The 22538-nt window shown below is 32.8% G+C and overlaps 1 protein-coding gene across 2 annotated transcripts; it reads right to left on the bottom strand.

The window, feature by feature from the left end:
* Positions 1-1298: 1298 nt before the first annotated feature.
* Positions 1299-22510, bottom strand: LOC107999370 (monocarboxylate transporter 9). 2 transcript variants are annotated; one of them, XM_017059146.2, is made up of 4 exons: positions 22204-22510; positions 4556-7428; positions 3068-3353; positions 1299-2727 (listed from the first exon to the last, which is right to left on the bottom strand). In XM_017059146.2, exons 2-4 carry the CDS (start codon positions 6842-6844, stop codon positions 2549-2551), a joined length of 2754 nt encoding a protein of 917 aa, XP_016914635.1. In that variant the 5' UTR covers positions 6845-7428; positions 22204-22510; the 3' UTR covers positions 1299-2548. The 2 variants fall into 2 exon arrangements, with proteins under 2 accessions (XP_016914635.1, XP_016914636.1); XM_017059147.3 differs by lacking the exon at positions 22204-22510 and adding an exon at positions 14287-15858.
* Between the last annotated feature and the right edge of the window lie 28 nt (positions 22511-22538).

Genomic DNA, 22538 nt, shown 5'->3' with positions numbered 1-22538 from the left:
ATAATATAGAAGTTCTCACTAGTCCTTTTACAAAAAATTATTATCCCATATACCTCGTCTTAATAACTACTTAACAGCTACTTGACGAAAGTCACACACGACTCGGTTTCGATATATTTGAAATGCAGTTTTTTTGTCTCCATAATAAAATATTACTTTTATTACATCTCGTAAACGCCTGTAAGGCCGCGTATGCATAATCACGCTACCATAACGCGAGCACATGCACTGTAGAACTAGTTATTGTACCATGAAAGAATAAATTATTACTCGAATTGGCAAAACGTGCCGATAGATTTATATATGTATATACGTAGATATATTAAGACGCAAGGATAAACAAGTAATTCATACATAGATATCTGTTTTCCTTTTCTTAAATATCGAAGAATGGATTTCTTTTTTTTTTTTTTTTTTCTTTTGTATATTTATTCGAAGAAAATATACTTTTGAAATTTTTCTCTCGTGTGAAGGCCCCGTACAGTCACAAGTGTGTGTTCTAAGTAAAAATTCTGGAAACTAACTTGTTCGAATGTACGAGTGACTTTTTCTAGAAAATTAGCTTATACCGGAGGAATTACACGCACTTCGATTTTTTTTTTTTTTTATCAATTTTAATATCAATCTTCGATTTATCCGTACTTAACTCGATCGAACATTTAAAATAATTAAGATTTAAGAAATTGTAATCTTCCAATTCTATGATTAATAATTATATATCTCGATAAATAAATTGCGTCGATTGAAGAAGAATTATAATTATAATATCCGTGTATGACTGTATGATATTGGTAGACTATATGATATAATAGGTGGTGCAAATAAATTGGAAATGCATCGTTAGAATTAATAATACACGCACGCACGCACACGCTATGGGAACGGAGGTATTAACCTATTTGTAGCTCGGAAAGTTCATAAAATTCAGGTTCATCATCACAGAAAAGCTATATATATTATATATATATATTATATATATTATATATACCTATATATATATTATACATATTATATATATATTATATATATTATATACATATACGCCTATTTACATATACATCTTTAAAAATTTTGCATGCACAAATGTACATGAATCTAAAGGAAAGAGAATGGTAACTAAATTGACACGGCTAATCGATTATACTTAGCTTGCGTTGTTCGATTAATCTCACTTTTTGTCTATATTCGATCGACAAAATTAATACAAATGTAGGCATAAAATTAAACATATTGTTATTGAAATGTGAAGGCGACTTCTGGTTATCAAGATAATTAAACGACATAACAAAATCAACAAATTATAACGAGATTATTTAATTAATATATTTTTAACACATATTGTTGATATATGTCGAATGATGACTTATATTTACAATGATATCTTTGGCGTTATTTAGAAATAACTTGTCAAATTTTATACGTATAATTGAATGAAAAAGTTTATACGTAAAAAGGAACGTTTTTTTTTTTTTTCTTCTTTTTACCTCTTACTTTTTCCTTTGAGAACGTATCGTGAAAAAGTACAAGACGAATTTCGTTTAATCCTAGAGGAGTAAAGACTGGTTGACCGTTTATTAAATTATCGCTTTTTATCATTTATCTATTATCCTGAGATTCAAACTTTTCTTAATTATCGATCACGCTTAACGTTAGAAACGATTCGCAAAGTCTGTGCACTTTATTGCTAAAGCAAGCATTATCTTATTTTAATTATGATATTTACTTTTATTGTGATATCGATTTATCTATCTAATCATAAACTTCTGTTCCTCCGTTACATTTTTTTTTTCTTTTTTTTATTTCAACGATTATCAATATTTTCAACTTTGAGAAGTTAGCAACGTTTTTGTCTTGTTGTGTAATACCATTATTACGAGTACGATTATTTATCGAGTTCGCTGAATATAAAGTGAATACAAGATTTATGTAAATATCGTAAAACGTTAATTGCGAACATCGGTCATCATATGGAATTCATTCGCAATTCGATCAACTTACGTATCGACATAAATCTTGTCAGATCATTCGTAACATTATCTTCGGACATCGTTATCAACAATAGATCTCGCTTATTTTTACATCGTTAAATCGATCGATCTGTTTAAATATCACGCGCGAAACTTAAAGGACGTATAAATCCTTAATGAAAGAAGATATCTCAAAAAACGTTATTTCTTTTCCTTCCTTCCTTCCTTCTCTCTCTCTCTCTCTCTCTCTTTCTTTTTTTCTTTTTCTTTTTCCTTTCTTTTAGATGAATCACTTGATCGTCGAGCTTAATTGTTCAATCGACTCGTGTATACGCTATTCTATGAAGGAACCACGAACGTTTTAATTGAATGTAAAACACGCGACTGATTTTAACACGTATTGCGGGTAAAAGATACCGCTGTAAAACTAATTGTACAGGTGCTAATTGCAATTCCTTTTGCTTGGAAGTGTTATGTTTCCATAAATTCCGTTGAATTGATAATACATCGATGTACATCGTTATCGATCACCATAGCTTCCTCGGGTCTTACAATCATCTTTAATACTAGTCGCCGTTTATTCAAACTCTGTTCATGCTCGCGAAATCCTTATCCATCTCTTCCTTCCTCGATCCGTTCAAACATTTTCGATAGAGGCTAATCAAAGGCATGGCCAGCAACAGAACTCCGCTCAATGCAATGAAGAAACCGGCCAAATAAAAGGAGAGATCGTAGGTCCCTGTGATGTCATAGAGCCAACCTGAAATAAACACAAAACGCGTTTCATTTCATCGATAGGTGAGGAAGGCATTTGCTCGAATTTTCTCTTCAGACAATGAAAGTTTGGCCGTAATCACACGATCTGGGCCACGGAACTCGAAAATTATTACGACCGTATAATTCATACAGAGTTTCAGAGTTACGTGGGCAGAGCCACTGACAATTGAACTCGCTTTTTCGCTAGTTGCATCAACTATATTCACTCACGAATATTCACCACTGTTTATCTATAATTTGCAAAATGCTCGAAAATGCTGTATTTAACAAAATGTTAAGAAAAGAAATTGTTTACTCGTTAATTCGTATATTTGATCTCTTACCAGCCAATGGAGGACCCATGAGATTGGCAACACCTTGAACCAAAAGCAAAAGGCCGTACGCGTTTGTAAATCTTTCGAGCGTGATCAGTTCGACGAGGATGATGCTGGTAAGACTATAATTTGCCCCGATGAATAATCCAAAAGCACCTGAGATCGCGCACAAAGCATAGTAATTACCAACTACCATAGGTATTAAAGCTGTCACTGCACCACAGAGGGCCATGCACACTGCGTACACGATAGATGCATTTACCCACGCTTTGTCACCTGCCCACCCAAGGAGAATCTGAAAAAAAAGAAAAGAAAAGAAACGATTTATCGACGTTGTCAACAAATTATTTTCAATTCCAGAGAGATTTCTCGCAATTAATAAAACGGAGGAAGGAAAGATGTACTCTACTTTTTACAATTGCATCGATTTCCAAAATCTAATAGATTTCTACTCAAGGATCGTTTCACCAGAATCGATACGGAGCGGGCATTCTTTTCTCAGAATCATTCCTACGTTAATTGTCAGCAACACAGAAACGGCGCAGAACCCTTGCGTGACACTGTCTCAGGGTTAAAGGGAGTTTACAATCAAACGAGATCAGGGAGGGTGAAAGGGAAGCTAGCTAGCACGCTGATCGACCTAAGACGGGATTGACGTAACACGAATCTGTAAGAAGCTTTTCTAGTTTAGCAAGAAAACTCGTTCGATCGTTTCTCATTTGCGCTTGGAGAGATCTCAGGAGGAGGAAAAATTTGTCGCATCGATTAAATTACAAACGATTGAAAAAAGGAATTAAACTTTTTTCAAAATAATGAATCTGACTCGAAGAATTGAAATGGCGTGTAAAAGATCGATGATAGAAAGATTTTTACAAGATTAGGAAACGGAAAGGACTATCGATTGTTGCATAAGCAGTTAGTGGATTTAACATTTGAACATCGTTTCGAAGCCGTAGGAACGTTGGAAGCGGTTAGCTGAATTTTTGAACAAGTATCACTCGTTAAAAGGAAAATATTGTTTCAGGGACGATGTCTCAGCGAATCGGTAAGTGGAAATAATCATTTCTTTGCTGGCCGATGAACAGCGGCGAGGCAAACTTAATATTGGAACAACACTAATAAAGGAACAAAGTAACGGCGCAAAGGAGAGCCCAGTGAACAATAAACGTCGATATTTGGAATTATCGACACGTTCGAGCAATAACGCCATTTACTTGATTTTCTGTCACGATTGAAATTATTAGCAAATTATTAAAATATATAAAACATATTTGCGATTATTACGAGTAAAGTAATTTTTAGATGAAAACGGAGACAGAAGCTCGAACAATATGCGAACAATAAAAATCTAATATTTCATTATTCCACGTACGCAACATCGATTGAAATTCCGAAAAAGCAGATAATTCTTGCAGAAAACGCGCTTCGATCGTTGGAGAAGGACCGATGCTAAAAGAAGATTGGAAAATGAATGAATTTGGTTAAAGAAAGGCTTACCTCACCACTCATATTGGATATTCCTATAACCGATATCAAGATGGAGGCATCGGTTTCGCTGAATCCCATCTCGATCGCGTTGTCCGTCAAATAGACGTAGGGGACGTCGTACCACGTGTGAAGGAGGAAATTGCTGATCGCGAATAGCAAGAAGCGGGAGTCGGCGAAATGCGAGAAATCGAGCATGTCGACGACTAGGTCCCAGAATTCCCACAGGCCCGCGTACCACACGAGCTTGGTCTTGGCTATGGTGGTCATCGAGTTCCTATAAATATCCGGACAACTGGACGCCCTGAGTCTGTATCGATTTATGTTCAGCATAGCCCCTCTGTAGGTGAGGCTGTGCCTGTGCACTCTGATATCCTTCAAATAAGCGGTGGGCAATCTCTTCGTGTGGTCGAAGGTGCTGGATCTCCTCAACGAGCTGTCCAGATTGATCTTCTTCGACCACCAGAGCCGCCAAGCGGCGTCCGTTTGCTGTTGAAGAGTTTGCTCGTCGTTGGCCACCACCTTCCCCTCGTCCCTCGCCTCCTCGCTCTTCAACTCGGACAGGGAGCTGGGCGTGGGCACGAATCGGGCGGAGGGTGTGCTCAGCTGGTCGTGGAGGGGCCCAGAATCGCTGAAACTTCTCGAGGAGATGAGCAAGCTCGGATAATTTTGCAGCAACACGTTGTACACGTTCTTACGCGTGCTCAGAAGTTCCAACACCTCCAACGGCACCTTCTCGCTGTTCTTCACGAACGTGGGCAAGCTCACCAGGCTCGAGAACAGCTTCTCGTCGTCCTCCTCCTTCTCCTGAATCCGAAGGTTATCCATGATCGTGAGGGTGTTGAGCGAGCTGTTAGCCGAGAACGAGTCCACGCTCGAGCTCTGTATCCTGCCCCTCTTCCTCTCCCGATTCTTCCGCCTCTCCTCGGTCTTGGCCCTCGCCCTGATCGTCGTCCATTCCAGATCCCTCATCAGGCAGCCGCACACGGCCAGGTTGAGGAATAGGCCCGCCAATATCAGCGTGGTCCCCCGCCAACCGTATTCGGCGAGCAGGTACTGAGTCACAGGCGCGAATATGAACGTTCCTATACCACTTCCGCATACGGACAGCCCGGTGGCGAACGACCTCTTCTTGTCGAAGTAATAGGCGACTATGACCACGGCCGCGACGAAGCACAGCGACAAACCGAAGCCGGCGAGGACGCCGAACGTGAATATCAACACTTCCATCGAGTTCGCGTAAGAGCTGACGACGAAACCGGCCGTGGCCAGGATGCTGCCCGCAATGGACACCCTCCGACAACCGTATCTGTCCGTGAGGAAACTCGCAACCGGTCCCGACAACAGCGGCATCGCCATGAACAGGCTCCCTATCCAGGCCGTCTTCGATTTACCCTCCCCGAAATAATTGAGGAACTCGACGTAGATGACGCCGAACGAGAACGTGATGCCGTCCGCTATCAGGTTGACCATGAACGAGGCCGCGACCACCACCCAACCCCAACCCCCGTCGGGCGGCGTGGCCTCGCACAGTTGGCCCAGGCTCGAGTTGTCGTCCGAGCTGTTGGTCGTCGAAGGTGGGATCGAGGGGCTCGACTGGGGCCTCTGCGCGTCCCTCGACTGCTGCCTCTTCGAGTCTTTGTTGAACTGCACGTGATGCTGCTGCCTGTCCTCCCGCCCCAGCTTACCGTTCACCAGCTTCTCGGTGCTCTTCTGGGACGAGGACGAGGATTGATTCTTGGACAGGATCTTGGTCGGCGAGGCGAAGATCGAGTTCCTCTCCGCGAAAACGCTCTTACGCTTGGGCGGGCTCCCGACATTCTTGTCCCTGTTGTACAAACTGTCGGGCTTCTTCACCGAGTTGCGGGAGGACGATTCGTTCGACAACTCGAGCCTCGCCTCCTCCCGTATCTTCGAGCCAGCCTCCTCGTAACCAGCGTTCAACGCCTTCCTCTCCAAGCAATTACGAATTTCCTCGTCCTTCTCGCTCACGATCGAGTTCACGTAGTAACTTTGGTCGTTGCGAGACTCGGACCGTTCCTCGGACAGTATCCCGACCCGGTCCGAATTCTTCCTCTGCCTCGGCGACGAGCTCGACTCGGACCCGTCCTCGCTGCCTTTCCCCGCCGCCTCGACCGGCGTCGCCTCCCGGCTAATTCTGCTCGACGAGGAACACCTTCCCCTCTCCCCCTCGCTGCTTCTCCGCGCCTCCGCGCCCCCCTCCTCCTTCCCCCCCGCCTTCTTCCTCGACGACGACCGAGTCAGCTTCTCCTCGCCGTTGAACTTGGCCCACTCGGCCATCACGATGCCTGAGATGACCAAGAATAAGGGAGGAGCCCGCCGTTCAAGCGCAGTCCTCCTCCACCGGCCAACGCGACCGCATCGAAACCAATTCCTTCTTCCACCCTTCTCCCCCCCTTCTCTCTCTCACTACCCGATCGAGATCGACGCTTCTCTCCTCCTCTATTCTATCTTCCTCTTTATCCTTTTCTCTGTTTCTTTCGTTGCCTCGCTCCTTCTCGTGGGCAAGCACTCAACGATAAAACACGGGGAAACGAGTATTCATCGCATCGATTGTTCAAAACTGATCTAGTTTCGTCCTTGATTTGAACAACGGTAAACCCGGCCACTCGTAGAGCTGTCTAGTGAACTGGCGGCGCAACGGCAACAAGGACGATACGCGCGAATCGGCGAAGTTGCTGGTGGCGAGACACTGGCGGTGTATCGCGTCTGGGCCGCAACCATCGCAAACGTGGCCCAGTATGCGGGACGCCTTCCTTCTCCTCGGGCCCTGGATAATCGGGACCGCCTCCTCCGCCGCGAAACGATCGTCAACCCAGGCACCCATACGGCGAACGGTACTGCTTCGGCTCTTGCGGTGTATTCTGCGAACGAGAAGAAAACATTGTGCATTTCCATTCATCTTTTTTCCTAATTTCCCTCATTTCGGACTCGCTATGGAGTGGTATATGAATAAATTGAGGAGAATTAATTTTTTTTATTCTTTTTGAAAATGGATTTTCAAATAATTTTATTTGAAAATCTAATCGCTCGTTTGACCCGATTATTTCGCGCCAATTATTCAAACTTATCGAAGATATTATTAATAATGATTTTCGTCAAGTATTTTATTTCGATCCGTCTAATCACGGGTTATACAAATTTTAAAATTATCTTGGCGGATCGATGTGTCGATTAAGCTTTCCACTTCTTGTTAATATTCTATAATATTACATGTACTGGTGTTGGAAGATTAATAAACAAAATTGGAAATTTAAACGCGCATCGAATTCCTCCAAATCCTTGTAATTTTATTATAGCGTCTAATTATATCAATGTATATATATATATAATTAAGATTAAATACAGATATAAGCAGAAGATCGTAATTTTATTATAGCGTCTAATTATATCAATGTATATATATATATAATTAAGATTAAATACAGATATAAGCAGAAGATCGTTTAAACGCTATAAAATACGAGATAAATTCATTAATTTATATGCATCTTGCGCGTATCTCGATAACAATTGCAATTTTCAATTGCAACTACTTGTTCCAGAATCACGTTAAATTATTTCAATTTTATGCTCGATTACATCCGTCATGCTTGAATTAATCGCGAATTCATTTATTCGAATCGTTATTGATCCATCGTTTTTTTTTTTTTTTTTTTTTCTTTTCTATTAAAAGATGCAACCGGTTTAAGTACACTCAAATGCACACAAATACAAATATATATATAATATAAAAAGAAGTTCGTCTGACCTTGTTTTCAAGTTGCACCCATTTTTACTGTCCCGCCCGCTTTGTACAATACTCATCACGCTTGATGCGCGGAGGAGCATCATCGATTGCTTAATATTCAAATGAGATCAGCCACGCTGGTTAATTCGCGAATCGAGCGACAAGCGTAGATTCGAGAATTATTAAAATTAATCTGACGGAAATGCAGGTGATAACGCAGATTTTTCGTATTTCCGTTTCATTCTTCGTTCGCTCCTTCCACCAAGGATAAATAAAGAAGCATTACTTTCGTTTTTATTCTTAAACTCGGTGACATGATTAACTAAAAATATAAAACTATGAAATATTCAAGTTTCAATTATCCCCGTTTTATCCCGTTACGAAAAAAAAAATGCTTCTAATTGATTTTAAAATTTTCAAAAGAATTTCTCTAAATTGCTCCAAACGAAAAATATCCACTAAAATAAAAATTTCGTTGCGGGATCGAGCCTCGTACGGATATTTTTGCGACTGACTATGAAACAGAATTTTCAACAACATTAATCGAAAATTCGGAGGATACAAATTGCCCGTAATCAGCATTGCGAAAGATCGTTACAACGATCGTTTACGAAACAGGGAACAAAACTTTCTCAACGGGAGGAAGAAACAACATTTTTCATTCGACATTTTAAATATGCACGTATATCTATTTTCACATTCAGTTCGTTGAGACGAATATCGCGCAAAAGTTAAGAATGGCTCGATGAACAAGTTGAGAAATAACGATCGAAGGGATAAAGGTGTTAATAATAAAGCAGATGGCGATAAACGGAATTCTCACGTCGTCTCATTCTTCGAATTTGCCAGAGAGGCGGCGTTGTCGTTGAGATTTGCTTCTGCCACTTCGTAACTAGCCGAAGTAGCTCGAATTAGAGTCGGCGATTATAAATGAAGTTCATTGTGTATGAGTTGCTATCAATTTAACAGTGGCCACGATGATCACGTGCGTATCTTGCGATCCCCTGGCCTTTCCTTCCGCCAGTTCTTCTTCTTCTTCTTCTTCGTCTCACCTTCTTATCCTTCTTCCTCCTCCTTTTCTCTCCCTCCTTTTACACGTGTTCCGCTGTAAATCGATTTATCGCCATTTTGTAGGCGATGTGTATGGCGCGCCTTTCGCAAAAATCTTATCTTCGACGCCTCGTTTCGACAAAGCTGCGTGCAACGTTGTATTGTCACAACTCGAGGAAATTTTAGATTGTTCGGCCAACTGTGAATACCGAAATACCTGATACACGTGGAATTGGAACACGAGCAAGCTCTGCCTCGCTCGCCCGCGGCGTCGATATCGGATCTTGAGAATTAAGGGACGCTTTGGATGGGAGGTCTGGCACTTTTGATTCGTGCTCGAGAATGAATTGGTCAGGATTGCTGTCTCTTTGAATTTTGGAATTGATTCTTCTACGTTGATTGGACGAGAGAAAGAGGGAGAAGGATTTTGTGAGAAAATATAGAATGGAAGAACGAAAGTAATTGAATTAAAAAAAAATTGTAGGATGTTTGGAAAAATTTAGAGATAAAAGAAGTAGGCGAAGTGAATAAAATATAATGAAATGAATTTAATTTGATAATGATATTTAAAATTAAAATTCTTCGAGAAAATGCATTTCATATTTCGATTGAAATGTAAATAACTCTGTATTCGTTTAAATAATAGTATTATTGGAATGTTTATTTTATCGAATTAATTTTATTTAATTTTATTTTCACACGATGGATTTTGATTCATTGTAACGTAATTCGTATCGATTGCAATTATTAATTAATAATAACGCCGAGGAGAAAAGAATAAACCACGAATCATTTTCAAATTCAAACATATGCGCCATTCAACATTCGCATAGTATAATTTTTATTGTAATTATAAATAATCGCGTTATGATACGTAATTAACGTAATACAAATATACGTCATTTATCGTATAAATGATTTATATCTATATATATAAAATATAAAAATTCGTAAATTATTTATCATTTCAAACAAAATAATAACTTTTAAATTTTAAATAACAAATAATATATATAAAAAAATTAATGAAAATTAAAAATTTTACCAATCATCGTATTTATCAACGATACTTTTTTTCTTCTTACTCGTATTCATTCCAAATGATCGGAATATAAACGAGCCAGCCAACCATCGATATTTAAACCGGATTTTTAACGAAGCTCTAAACCTATGTGAAAGGAAAATCGCACGGATACCTCCTCTTCTAATTCGTCAAAATAATTGTAGGTTTAACACTGACCTCGATCCAAAGGAAGAAGGCGATTTACTTTTTGCGCGAACCTTATGCTCTCTTAATAAGCGGCTCGCACGTAAACCAGGAAATTTGTAGCTCGAACGGATCCATAAAGCAGCTGCGTCATTTACAGAGGACGAAAGAAACTTTTCTGACGAATTTTTCTTTATATTTATATAAGAATTGTGTATTAAGAAAATCTATAACATCCGAATAATCAAATAAAATGTGAATGGTGATCATTCAAAATTGCAATTCGATCTGAATTATTGAATTTGTTGTTAATGTCTTATTGAAATCAATAAGATGAATATTTATATTTCTTTCTTTTTTTTATCTGGCGCATTTACATATCTTGATAAAAATGAAATGATAACAACAATATAAGAAAACATATCGTGTATTTTAATATCGTTTCACGAATTCTATTTTGAATGTAACTACGCCGATGAAAACAATATTCTGAAAATAATATAGAATAGTTACGCTGTTATGATGAAACAAATTATTATTCTAATTTTAATTCTTCGACCATTTACACTTTTCCACTTATAATTTTATCGCTCTATTCTCATTTCCTCGCCAATATAATGTAATTTATAATTATTTTTAAATATCCTCAAATTCGAAAATTTCGATATTATTTCACGGCTATTCTATTACCGTCATACTGCACTTACGTACACGCAGTCAGAATGCAACAATGCACGACAGAAAACGTGGAAAATTAACGAGCCTCAATTATAGAATAACGCCAAGTTGCCAATTCAAGCAAAATAGGGTGAAATGGATGAAAATTCTTTCGATTCTGGCGCTGAACCCGTGGAAATTCGTTCGAGTTTTTAACAAAACTCGCGCAAACGTTCGAACCAACTCTTAAGTAAGGGGAAAAAAAAAAAAAGCTTATTTATTACCTTAATTAGATTAACGATCTCGAGAGTGAGAAAACGAAGAGAAGGGAAAGGAAAAAATGTTACGTAATCGTGCTTTGCTCGCTGTGTAATCAACTTTAAGGAGTTCTTTTCCCGTAGGGAATTAACGAATCAACACTTTGGATGTAGAAAATGTGCAATTCGAATGGAGATAAAAGAAAGAGAAAAAGGAGGAGAGAGAGAGAGATTATTCCTTAACTATGAAGAGTGAAGAATAAATTGAGCAAGATATATGATTTTATTTGAAGGAATAAAGCCAATGATCTTGAAATCTTTGGAATGTTTCCACTTCCGGAACGCGCCATCCGAAGCCATTTATTTTTTTTAACAGCTGTAATTTGTTTCGATCGTTCCAACCGTTTTAAAAATTATATATCTTTATTCGCGCGAAAAATCCTGTACAATTATATTACAGTCAAATTTAATTCGAAGATAAGGTTAAGTTTTAAAGATGAAATTAATAATTGTAATAGACGATGCTGAAAAAAATTAAACTATCCTACTATTTCTAAATTTTAATACTGAAATGGAAAGATATATTAAAAAAAGACTTAAATTAACAAATATATGAATGTTCATAAAGAATTTTCTAAAATAAAAAAGAAAGAAATATATATATATATATATGGATAATAATGCTTAACGAGAAGATACAATCGAAGAAATTCATTTAAAATAAATACGTAAAGTTAAAAAAAGGAATAGAAGTAGGACGGTGAAAAGGAAGTACGATGTAGCTGTTAAAAGTGCCTAACGTGTCGCGACAAAATGCTCAGTCTGAAGCGTTTACTTTTCAGAGGCTACAAAAGATATTTTAATACGCACGCTCTGACCGAGTATGATACAAAAGAGCGCTTTCGTTGCAAAGGAACGTTTTAGACTGAACGAATCGCAGACTATCAAAATCAGATGAGAAATACAAATATTTATTTAAAATCTGTAAATGATATTTCATAAAAATAATCTCTTCGATCAATTTCAAAAAAAAAAAAATATCTATTAATTGAATCGTATATAAGAAAATTATTTTTAATTGTTATAATTATTTATAATTCGATCGATATTTTCACGAGCAAAAATTCTATTTCTATATTTTTCTTCCTTTGAATATAAAATATAACTTTTCCTCATACGACAATGCAAAACGAGAATATTTAATGCACGTATTTCTAACGATTATTGCACAAAACGATTCAAAATCGCAAAATTATAAAACAACTAATCACGGTTGATAAATAGAAGAATTTAACTTTGTTAACAAAATCGTTTTCGATTTATCGTTTTGTTAATAATATATTTGTGGCCTTGAATGATTTTGTGGGATAGGTCATTGAACTTAATCACTCGATGCTATTATTCTATGCTGATTTATCTAATCTAACCTACATTCGTTGAATTAAACGTACCTTAACTGGTACTATTCGCTCTAACATTATAAAAAATTTCTCTTTAACTGGATCTTAATTTATATATTAAAATTCATTTCGTTCAATGTCCATTATTTTTCACATAAATTAAACGTATGAAGAAAAAATCAATTCGACAAAAATGACATAAATATAAAACAATTAGAATTACAATTACAACTTACAATACTCTTTATACGATACATATAAGATTTTATTAAAAAAAATGAGGTTGACCTTGACCATCCACCCACGGACCAATTTGTTTCCAGTGTATTTAGAAGCAGCTAACAACCATAGAATAAATTTTCAGTTCAGTTATTTCGTATTCAAAGATTGACTGCTTTTGCAAAGATTGACTCGAGTAATAGTAAAGATTTTAATAATGGTTTATGTCCCATAATTTAACTCGATTCAATAGATCGGTTAATTTTCCTAATTGAAAGATTTAGAAAACTTAATGATTCACGATCACCGTTCCGGGAAGCTATGAACCACGTGCTTCTGTTTGGATGACAGTCAATCAGTTTATCAAATGGAATGGCCAACATTTGACCCGGAAACTATGAACCTTCGTTATCAGTGTGCAAGGAGAACGAACTCGTGGTACCACGTGCTGCCGTTTAATAATCGCCTACCGGGTTTTATTACGCTAAAAAGAATATATATCGATCTTGTGTAGTACACGTCGTGTAGATTTCGAAGAAATGTCGATGACAATCATATATTATTTGCTAGATGCCACAATTACACGATCGAAAATGCTTGAATAAGTTGCACGTGATTTTTCATATATTTAATTTTTAATTTTCAAACATTTGATTAAAAATTAGACAATCTAAATAATGTTACAAGGATATTTTCTTATATTGTGTTCCGTGTAAAATATCATATTAAGAATTTTTTTAAATTAATAAATTATTAGAAGTGAAAAAAATGATATTTTGAATTTTGTAAAAAAATAATAAAGTTTTTGAAAAATAATAACAAAGAAGGCATAAAAGAAGCGTGTATCAATTAACGGAAAACGAGATTATTATTATCAATGTTAGATACTGGTCACAATGTAAAGAGATACATTAACCTGGTATAAAATTAGATCTTTGATAAAAGAAATTATACTCCATTTTATTTCATAAAGCTTTTGTTTCTCATAAGTAAAAATATCAAGAAACTAATCGATTTTTATTTTATTACAATAGATATATTAAATTTACTTGAATATACAAAGCAATTACTATTTTTAAATTTATTCGTTGAATTGTATGTATTTTGTACTTGTGCAAAAATAATTTATAAATTGCGTTATAGTTTTGTGGCAATGACAATGAAATTGAGCCAAAAATATTCATAAACAAAAAGAAACGTACCATGACGCAGCGACACTTGTTCTTCTAATCCTTGTAAAAGTCACAATGGCAATTTCGATCCTCGAAAACACCAAGATGGTCTCATTTGCCAAAACATTTACCACACACTACGTATCATCATCTTATATTTCACAATATCAACTTTAAATAGTCTCGCGTATGATAAAATTTAAGTTAATCTTCCACAATTCATTCAAATTTTATCTGGCCGAAAACGCTCGAGATTAATTTGTTTCTTAAAAATTCTTCAATTCACATAAATTTTTTGATATTGGACACTTTTGTATGACTATTTTTTATACATAAAAATAGCTAATAAATTCAAATTTTTAAATAAAAATTACTGATAAATGTTTAAAAAAATTTTCTCATCATTTTTGATTATTCGAAATTTGAAATTTCTATATCTTCATCATATTTCATAAATTTTTAAATCATCTTAAACAGAATGTTAATTTAATGCAACATAGAATTGCAAAATCGATCTTATTTAAGATCAAGTCCCGTTGAACAATTTTTTGACATCCTGCGAAATCCTATCGCCATCATGGATGCAACAATATGACACATTTCATGAAATTTCAAAAAACACTTAATCTTATTTTAATTTTTCTTTATAGAAAAATCTTATTTGATTTTTATCACAAAAATGATGTTTAAATAAAATTTCTTAAATACCAATCCAAGATTTTCTGACTCTTTTATCTTCTCTTGATATATACGTACGAATATGTACGCACATGCAAACACATGCAAAATCGTACCGTTAATATCCGTCCATTTTCATCGGGACTATTTCTGTTACCAATGACCGATCGAACAGACTGTTTTGTTTACTTCCAGACCGTTATGAAAAACAAGCGTATATCCGGACTCGTTCGCTGACAGAAGCAAAGGACGAGAAAGGAAAAAAAAGACCGGTTATTCGATACGGCTTCGCGAATGACTTATTTCAAATGGATTACACGAGTTGTGTCCAGAAGAATTACGCGAATAAAACTAATTTAATTCGGTTATTTATCTTTATGTTGCAACACGATTCATACTCCGCACGTCGTATATTCTTTACGTAATATCAACAATCACTGGACATTTTCATTAACGATTGTATATAAAAGATTTTAAACATAAATCAGAAGATACTGTTCGTTTACACTGACGTTATTGCCGCAACAGTAAAAGTTATTAATAATCTTCTATCGATTAACCGGTTAAACAAGGAAGAGAATAATCAAACATTCGATTGTTTCGACAGATCGTATCTTGGAAAAACACTTTTTTTTTCTTTTTTATTATAATTAATGCTGTTAAAACAAGTGTCAACGTTTTAAAATTATTTTACTTCCCGATACTGTTTTTGTTCCGGTTAACCTCACTCTATCACATCGAAGTCTCGTACGCGTAAAAGTTCGTTTTTCTCTAATGAAATGGTCGTAACGGTGTCGCGTAGAGCGCCTCGAGTGCGCACATGAGGACGGCCGAACTAATACTGATAGCTGGCAATGCTTTCGCCAATGCATACGACTGTTGCCTCCAAGATACGAAGTTCTTAGCCTCTGCTCTTACCCGCGTCTTTCCTTTATATACAAATGCGCTTTCTGTACGATCATGGGGGAACACCAACCACGCGTTAATAACACAATAATTTATTGATAATCTTTAGATAATAAAAACACTTTCATTTCTTTTTATTTAGTAAATCATTATATGACAGTCATATTTTTTTTTTATTACCAAATTTTTTTATCGCTCCTGAATATTGATATTCATTTTATTTTTTGTCAGATATTAAATTTTTATAAAATTTTCTTTTAAATACAAACTATATTTTCTTAAATTATCTATAAATTTTTCTTCTTTCTAGCATATGGAACAATGAATAAATAATATTATCATTTCTCTCATAAATGCCGATAATATCTATTTATACACTATTAATATATATATAATTACGTTTTTAAATAATGAAAATGTTTTCCAATACGCAGCATTTTTTATTTTATTATCAAGAAATTAAATTACCTCAAAGCTTATAAAAATAAAAATGTGTAATTTCCTTGTTAAATTTTTCTATTAGAATTTAAACGCGTTCATGGAAAAATCATTGTTACACAAGATGATATTTTTTCCTGATTTATATAACATTTTTCCTCTAATTATACAAAATTCCTCTTAAAAATTAACATTTTAAGAATACTTTAATACTGATGGTTGCATCTTTAAAGCTTTGTCTAATAATTTTATCTGATTTCATAGGAAACGTGTCGATAATTACAATTATGATTATTCAAGATGAATGATTTCACGATAAAATTTAGCATAATTGAAAAACAAACTAAGTCTAAACAAACTAAACTATTGTTTTTTGAGAGTAAATATATATACAATTAAGGAAAATTTTCAAATTTAATTTTCTTGAAAACTTTTATTTAAAATTTTTAAATTTATTCTATTTTTGCTTATTTTTATTGTAAAAAGTAATCACATATCGATAATTCATATAATCAAGAAATAGCCAATTTTAATTTTCATATTTTTTTTATCTGAAAATTATTAAAAGTTGAAGATAAATATATAATTCGGTAAAAATGACGAAAACATTGGATAAATGTAAAAACAATGCAGAAATTGCAATTACGACACTTTGACATTTGGTAACCAAATGTTTTTATCTAAGCTATTTATAAAATCCCTATAAAAATCCCTTACAAATATTTTTCCTTTATATTTGAACTTGAGTAAAATGTTATGAACTCTCTGGATATACCAAAATTAATTCCCTTTTACCAAAGTTAATTTGTATTAATATCCTTGATAAAGTAAAAATGCTCTTTGAACAAATTTGTCATTCTAGAAATATTATTATCACTTAGTATCTACTATCTATACCAAACAAACAAGATAAATTCTCAACATAATTTTGAACACATCTCCGCTATTACCATTATTTATTATATACACTGCTTATTATATATGCTTATATATGCTTATTATATACACTGCTTTTGGATTTTTTGATCTTTTTTTTATCGTTTTAAGAAAAATAATAAATCGTGTCAAGTATGTCTTTTTCAATCGTTTTAAAATAAAAATATTGTATCGATATTTTATTCGAAATCAAAACATGAAGTCGAAAATTAGCAATGAACAAAGAAGGATCTGTCGAAAGGTATTTTAGAAAAATACTGAGAAATAAGATATCTTGGTTTTTAATTCAGATCTTCGAGTTTCTTGAAACTGATTTCACATGCAAAACGTCGAACTAAGTTGTCACGAGCTCGAGACAAACGACTTGTTTGCCGGGAAAACTTATCAAGCCATATTTAAATTTTATACCTGAGAAAACTCGAAAACAATTCACAAAATCTTTTCCAATTTTTATATATTATATCCAAGAACAATTAGAATATATATAAATATAAAGATTCTTTTTATATTTTGAATAAAAAAAACTTTTAAATCGACATATACACAATGAAATTTTATTTGCAAATTTATTTTTGTGCATAATCGATTTATGAACGTGATATTATTTAAACGAATAATGCAAATGTATACAAAAATTTTACAAAAATTTTATATTATTGTTCAATAATTAAATAAATTTTGTGAAAGAATATCGCAATGATGATTCGTAATATCGTAATATTCGTAGAATAGTATTGTAAATATAACACGTAAATACATTACGTATTTGCATGAAACATATTATACATCTGTTGAATAAATCTATACGATTTCACGTCAAATATTGAAATATACAAATATGATTTTATTTCGACAAATTTATAAATTACTCGATTAATTTACTTATTTTCATTTTTTTCGATGAATTAATATTAAAATACGAAATATTTAATAAAACAAACTCATACGAAAAAAATTTAAATAACCGTGAAAATTAACATTCTTGATAATTTTATAATTTGATGATTACACAATAAACTATTCATAATAACATTGCGTAATCACAAACGATAATCGTAAATTTCGGCATTTTGCGACGTAATCGAATAATTTGTAAAAATTAAATAATTTGTAAAAATAGATAAATGAGAACGTGAAAGAATATTATCCGCTGCATAATTCATTATTTATCGTTATCGTAGATAAAGAACAATATAACAATCTTGTAGATATATATTTCATATTCAATTTCAATAGGTTAATTAAAAAGAGAAAATATAATAGAAAAATAAATAATAAAAAAAAAAATAGAAAAAAATATTGAAAAAATATACGAACAATATATGCAACAATTAGATACAAAAGATAATAATAATAATAATCTTTTTATCAATATTTCAACATTTGGTGAGTTTCAACAATATAATAAGAAAAAATTTTCGATAATATAACGTTATCAGATTAAAAAAAATATATGATATATATATATGATATATATAATTATTCAAATAATGTAATGAATTATATCTAATGATTAAATTAATTTTGAATTTTGAAAAGTTAAATTAATATACGAATAACATACTATGTTGAATTAAAGAGGAACAAAAATTATCATCATTCGATTTCAACTACTATATAATCGTATCTATTTATAATCGTTTTCGATTTAACAAAAATATATCTACTTATAATAATACAGTAGAGTCTCGATAAAAGTTTAAAAGCGTGATAAGATAAGTCGTGGCAGCGAACTTTACTGATCATTCCATAATTTTCCAATTACCTATACAATTTCTGCGATGAGCAAACAGTATTCATGTATTTATAATCCGTTTCATCGATATTTCGCTCATGAATAACGTTCCATTGATGAATCATGAAAACAAATATGTCGGGAACCGCGAAACTTTTCTTAGCAATTTTGCTTTTCCATCGTCACAAATGCGCAATAAGTGTGGTAAATGCGAAAGATGTTTTTAAGATCGAAAATATGAATAATTAAAATTGTGGATGACGAACAAAAAAATTTCTAAAATTTCACGTCTTACGATCGTGAAAATCCTATGAAAATTTCAACAGAAATTTATTATATTCTTTACTTACTAAATCAAAAAAAAGTCTGTATTTTTAATTAATTTGACATTATCACACAAGGAGGAAACAAAATTCATCGAAACTAATCATTTAATCTTTAGAAACTTATAATATCAATCGTACAGTTTGGCGCCATAATTAAAAATATATTTCTTCTACAAATATAAAATTCTTTTAAAATGAGAATGCCCTTAAAATGAAAATGATTTAAATGAAGTAGATTTATTAGATGCTTTGGATTCTTTCCAAAATTAAAGAGCATATGAAACAACAACAATCTTGAATATTATATCTTATAGAAGTCCAAGCTTTAAATAGTTAAAAAGGATTCAAGGATGCATCCCTCTTTCCTCATCGCTCAATTTCCCTTACTCCATTAATTCCAATTAATTGTCGAAAGAAAATATCTAATTGGAAGCCATAAAGTGATATTTATCTTAATATACGTACATATAACGAGCAATTGCATAAAACGACAACTTGAATTTTGTCGATTTTATTTTTTTAATCTTATAATTATTTATCTTATAGTCTTTTTTTTTTTTACAATCTTTATACTTCTTTATCTTATATTGTATAGAGTTCGAATCAAAACGAATATATCTTCATCCACTTTTAATTAACTTGCTTGACTCATCCAATATTTCAAGAGATTAAGAATATTTCAGAAATTGGTCGGTTCAACTTCTGAATGATTCAAAAAGATAATAAAAGATTGATTCTGTAAGAAATTTGAAAAAAGTCACACTAGAAATGAGAAATATATATTTTTCCTTTACACGTGAAATTCTTAGGGATCGAAGAATCGTGTTTTCCAAAAATCTGAAAATTCAACGGAATGTGATGAAACATCGTGTACGTAATTAGGCCGTGGCAACAAGAGAACGTTAGAAACGTTTTTAAACGAATTTAAAAAGACTCTTCCTTGTCGAGAAAGAACACGAAGATCCCTCGAGATCCCTGCATTGCGGATCTTCGTATCGCACGGGACACATTGTTACACCGTGATCTTTTTGGTCATGGAAAATGAAAATCGTGAACAATTTTCTGAATTGGTCGAAAATATAGTAATAATATCGTATTAATAATTCGCGACTTTTAGATTTTTTTTTTTGTATTGTTTTCTCACTTTTTTGTTATATATCCATTATACGTGTACTATACGATTAAATTATTAATTCTTGTATGAAATTGATAAAAATACAGAAATAAATGAATTTAGATCGAATCGACCCATATAATCAAAGAAATTAGTTGATTTAGTTTAGATCAAATTATTATGAATGAAAAGTTAGCAAATGTTATAGTGAAAATTATTAATAATTTATATGAATTTTAAAAAACTTTCTTGTTATTAAAAAAATATTCTATTTCGTCATTTGAAGTCGTATAAATTTCTTTAAGAAAATTTTAAACGATATTAAAAATTTTTAAAGCGAAACTATCATAATTTATTACAGAAATGTAAATGAATATTTATAATTTGCAAATTATGAAGATATATATACATTTTTTCTTTTACTAATTAATACGCACTATATAATAAAATATATATATATATTAATTATTGGAAAAAAAAATATCTGGATCAAAGACGTGCTTTTTGTATAATTACGACAATGATCGTATTAATAAAATTTCAACAATAATTATTCAAATAAACTTAAAATAACATTAATTCTTTACAATTCTAATGTCTCTAAAAAACTTCTAGATATTGATACAGAATTATATACATTTTTAATTATATTACGAGTAAATTAAGAAAAAAATGTTAAAAAAATTTTGATATTGAAAAAATTTGATTTTTAACAAAAAAAACTATATGAATAAATTCTATTTCTATCAATATTTTTATAAGATTTAAGAGATTCAAGGATATGATAAAGTGATGAATCACAATAAAAAATCATACATTACCAGCTAGTAGTAATGATCTATAAATGAAGAATCATTAATTTCTAACCTAATCACATCTAAATTGTTAAATAAAATCTATAATTGGACAAATGGAAACATTAAATTTTTTTAAAAATAATAAAATATCGAAGAATTAATTATAAAATTTTAAAATTATATAATATTATAATTATTTTTAAATTTATTACAGATTATTATTTAGTTTATTTATTGTATCATATAAAGTTGTATTTTTTAATTGTTATTCTTAAAATAAATGAATATGATTAAAATATTTTAATATCATTTATATTATAGACTTATGTGTAAATTTAATTGAAATTCGTATGTTATGAATATACTGCATCGATCATTTCATCTTACAATCATACCGAATTAGTGATACAAATATAACGTGTCTAAACTTAACAAGAAGCCGTTAAATGTCATGAAGTAACAGTCACAGTATCTATTTTGAGCAACGAAATTATATTATCTATTTGAATTTTGCGATCAATTATTTAACAAAAACAAATAATTTCAAATATAATGATAAGAAATATTAATTATCCAAAACAAAGTAATAATCTTAAAAAAAATTGCTTCTATCTTGTTTTGAAACAAAGATAATTTTTAAAATATCATTTTAATTAAATATTTTTCTTAAATAAAAGTAAATAAAAATATTTTGAAAAATTTTGAAAAAAATTAAATCTATTTAAAAAGTAAAATGTCTGTAGCATACATTGTTACCAAAACAAGAATATCAATCTGTTATATTTAAATATATTAATAATAATTGTATAATAATTGTAAACAAAATAAGCGTCAGCTGATCAGCTGATCGTGTTACCATAACCGCAATGGCTGCTATTGATCTCGTGAGCAAGCTCTTTCGCACGCGCGTGCTGCGTTAAAACCCCTTCTACCTATTTCTACGCACGCGATTAAATCTTGTCTAATATCTTATTCTCGGTATTTGTTAATGAATAAAATAATTTATATGGTACTCACCAAAAGTCGATCTGCAAAGCTGGAGCGAATGCTAAAAAACTGCGACGCACTCCATAGTACGCGCGGGAAACAATAACTTATAACTAATTGACAAAAAAATATAATAGCACACGAAAGATGTAAATAGAACTTAAGAAAAAATGTTGATAAAAAGATAGGTGAAACAAGTGACACAATAATTGATACAAGAAAGACAAGCTAGTTTGATATTAGAATGTAAAATGCGAAATTTCGAGAAGCGACTAAAGAAAGAAATAACGCGATAGGGAGAACGATACGTGTTTTGACCGTGTCTCAAGTCCAGGGTGAATTGTGATTAGTTGCGCATGTGTATC

The sequence above is a fragment of the Apis cerana genome, linkage group LG7 (genome assembly GCF_029169275.1).
Source record: "Apis cerana isolate GH-2021 linkage group LG7, AcerK_1.0, whole genome shotgun sequence".
NCBI lineage: Eukaryota > Metazoa > Arthropoda > Insecta > Hymenoptera > Apidae > Apis > Apis cerana.
The sequence above is the reverse complement of the archived record's forward strand: the minus strand, read 5'-3'. Positions and strand labels throughout refer to the sequence as shown.

What these genes read in the sequence shown, in the direction of transcription:
- LOC107999370 (XM_017059146.2), bottom strand. Translation starts at nt 6,844, where the DNA reads ATGGCCGAGTGGGCCAAGTTCAACGGCGAGGAGAAGCTGACTCGGTCG. An exon ending in TATCCAATATGAGTGGTGAG is followed by an intron (nt 3,354 to 4,555) that starts GTAAGCCTTTCT and finishes CTTTTTTTTCAG; the next exon opens with ATTCTCCTTGGGTGGGCAGG. An exon ending in CATGGGTCCTCCATTGGCTG is followed by an intron (nt 2,728 to 3,067) that starts GTAAGAGATCAA and finishes TGTTTATTTCAG; the next exon opens with GTTGGCTCTATGACATCACA.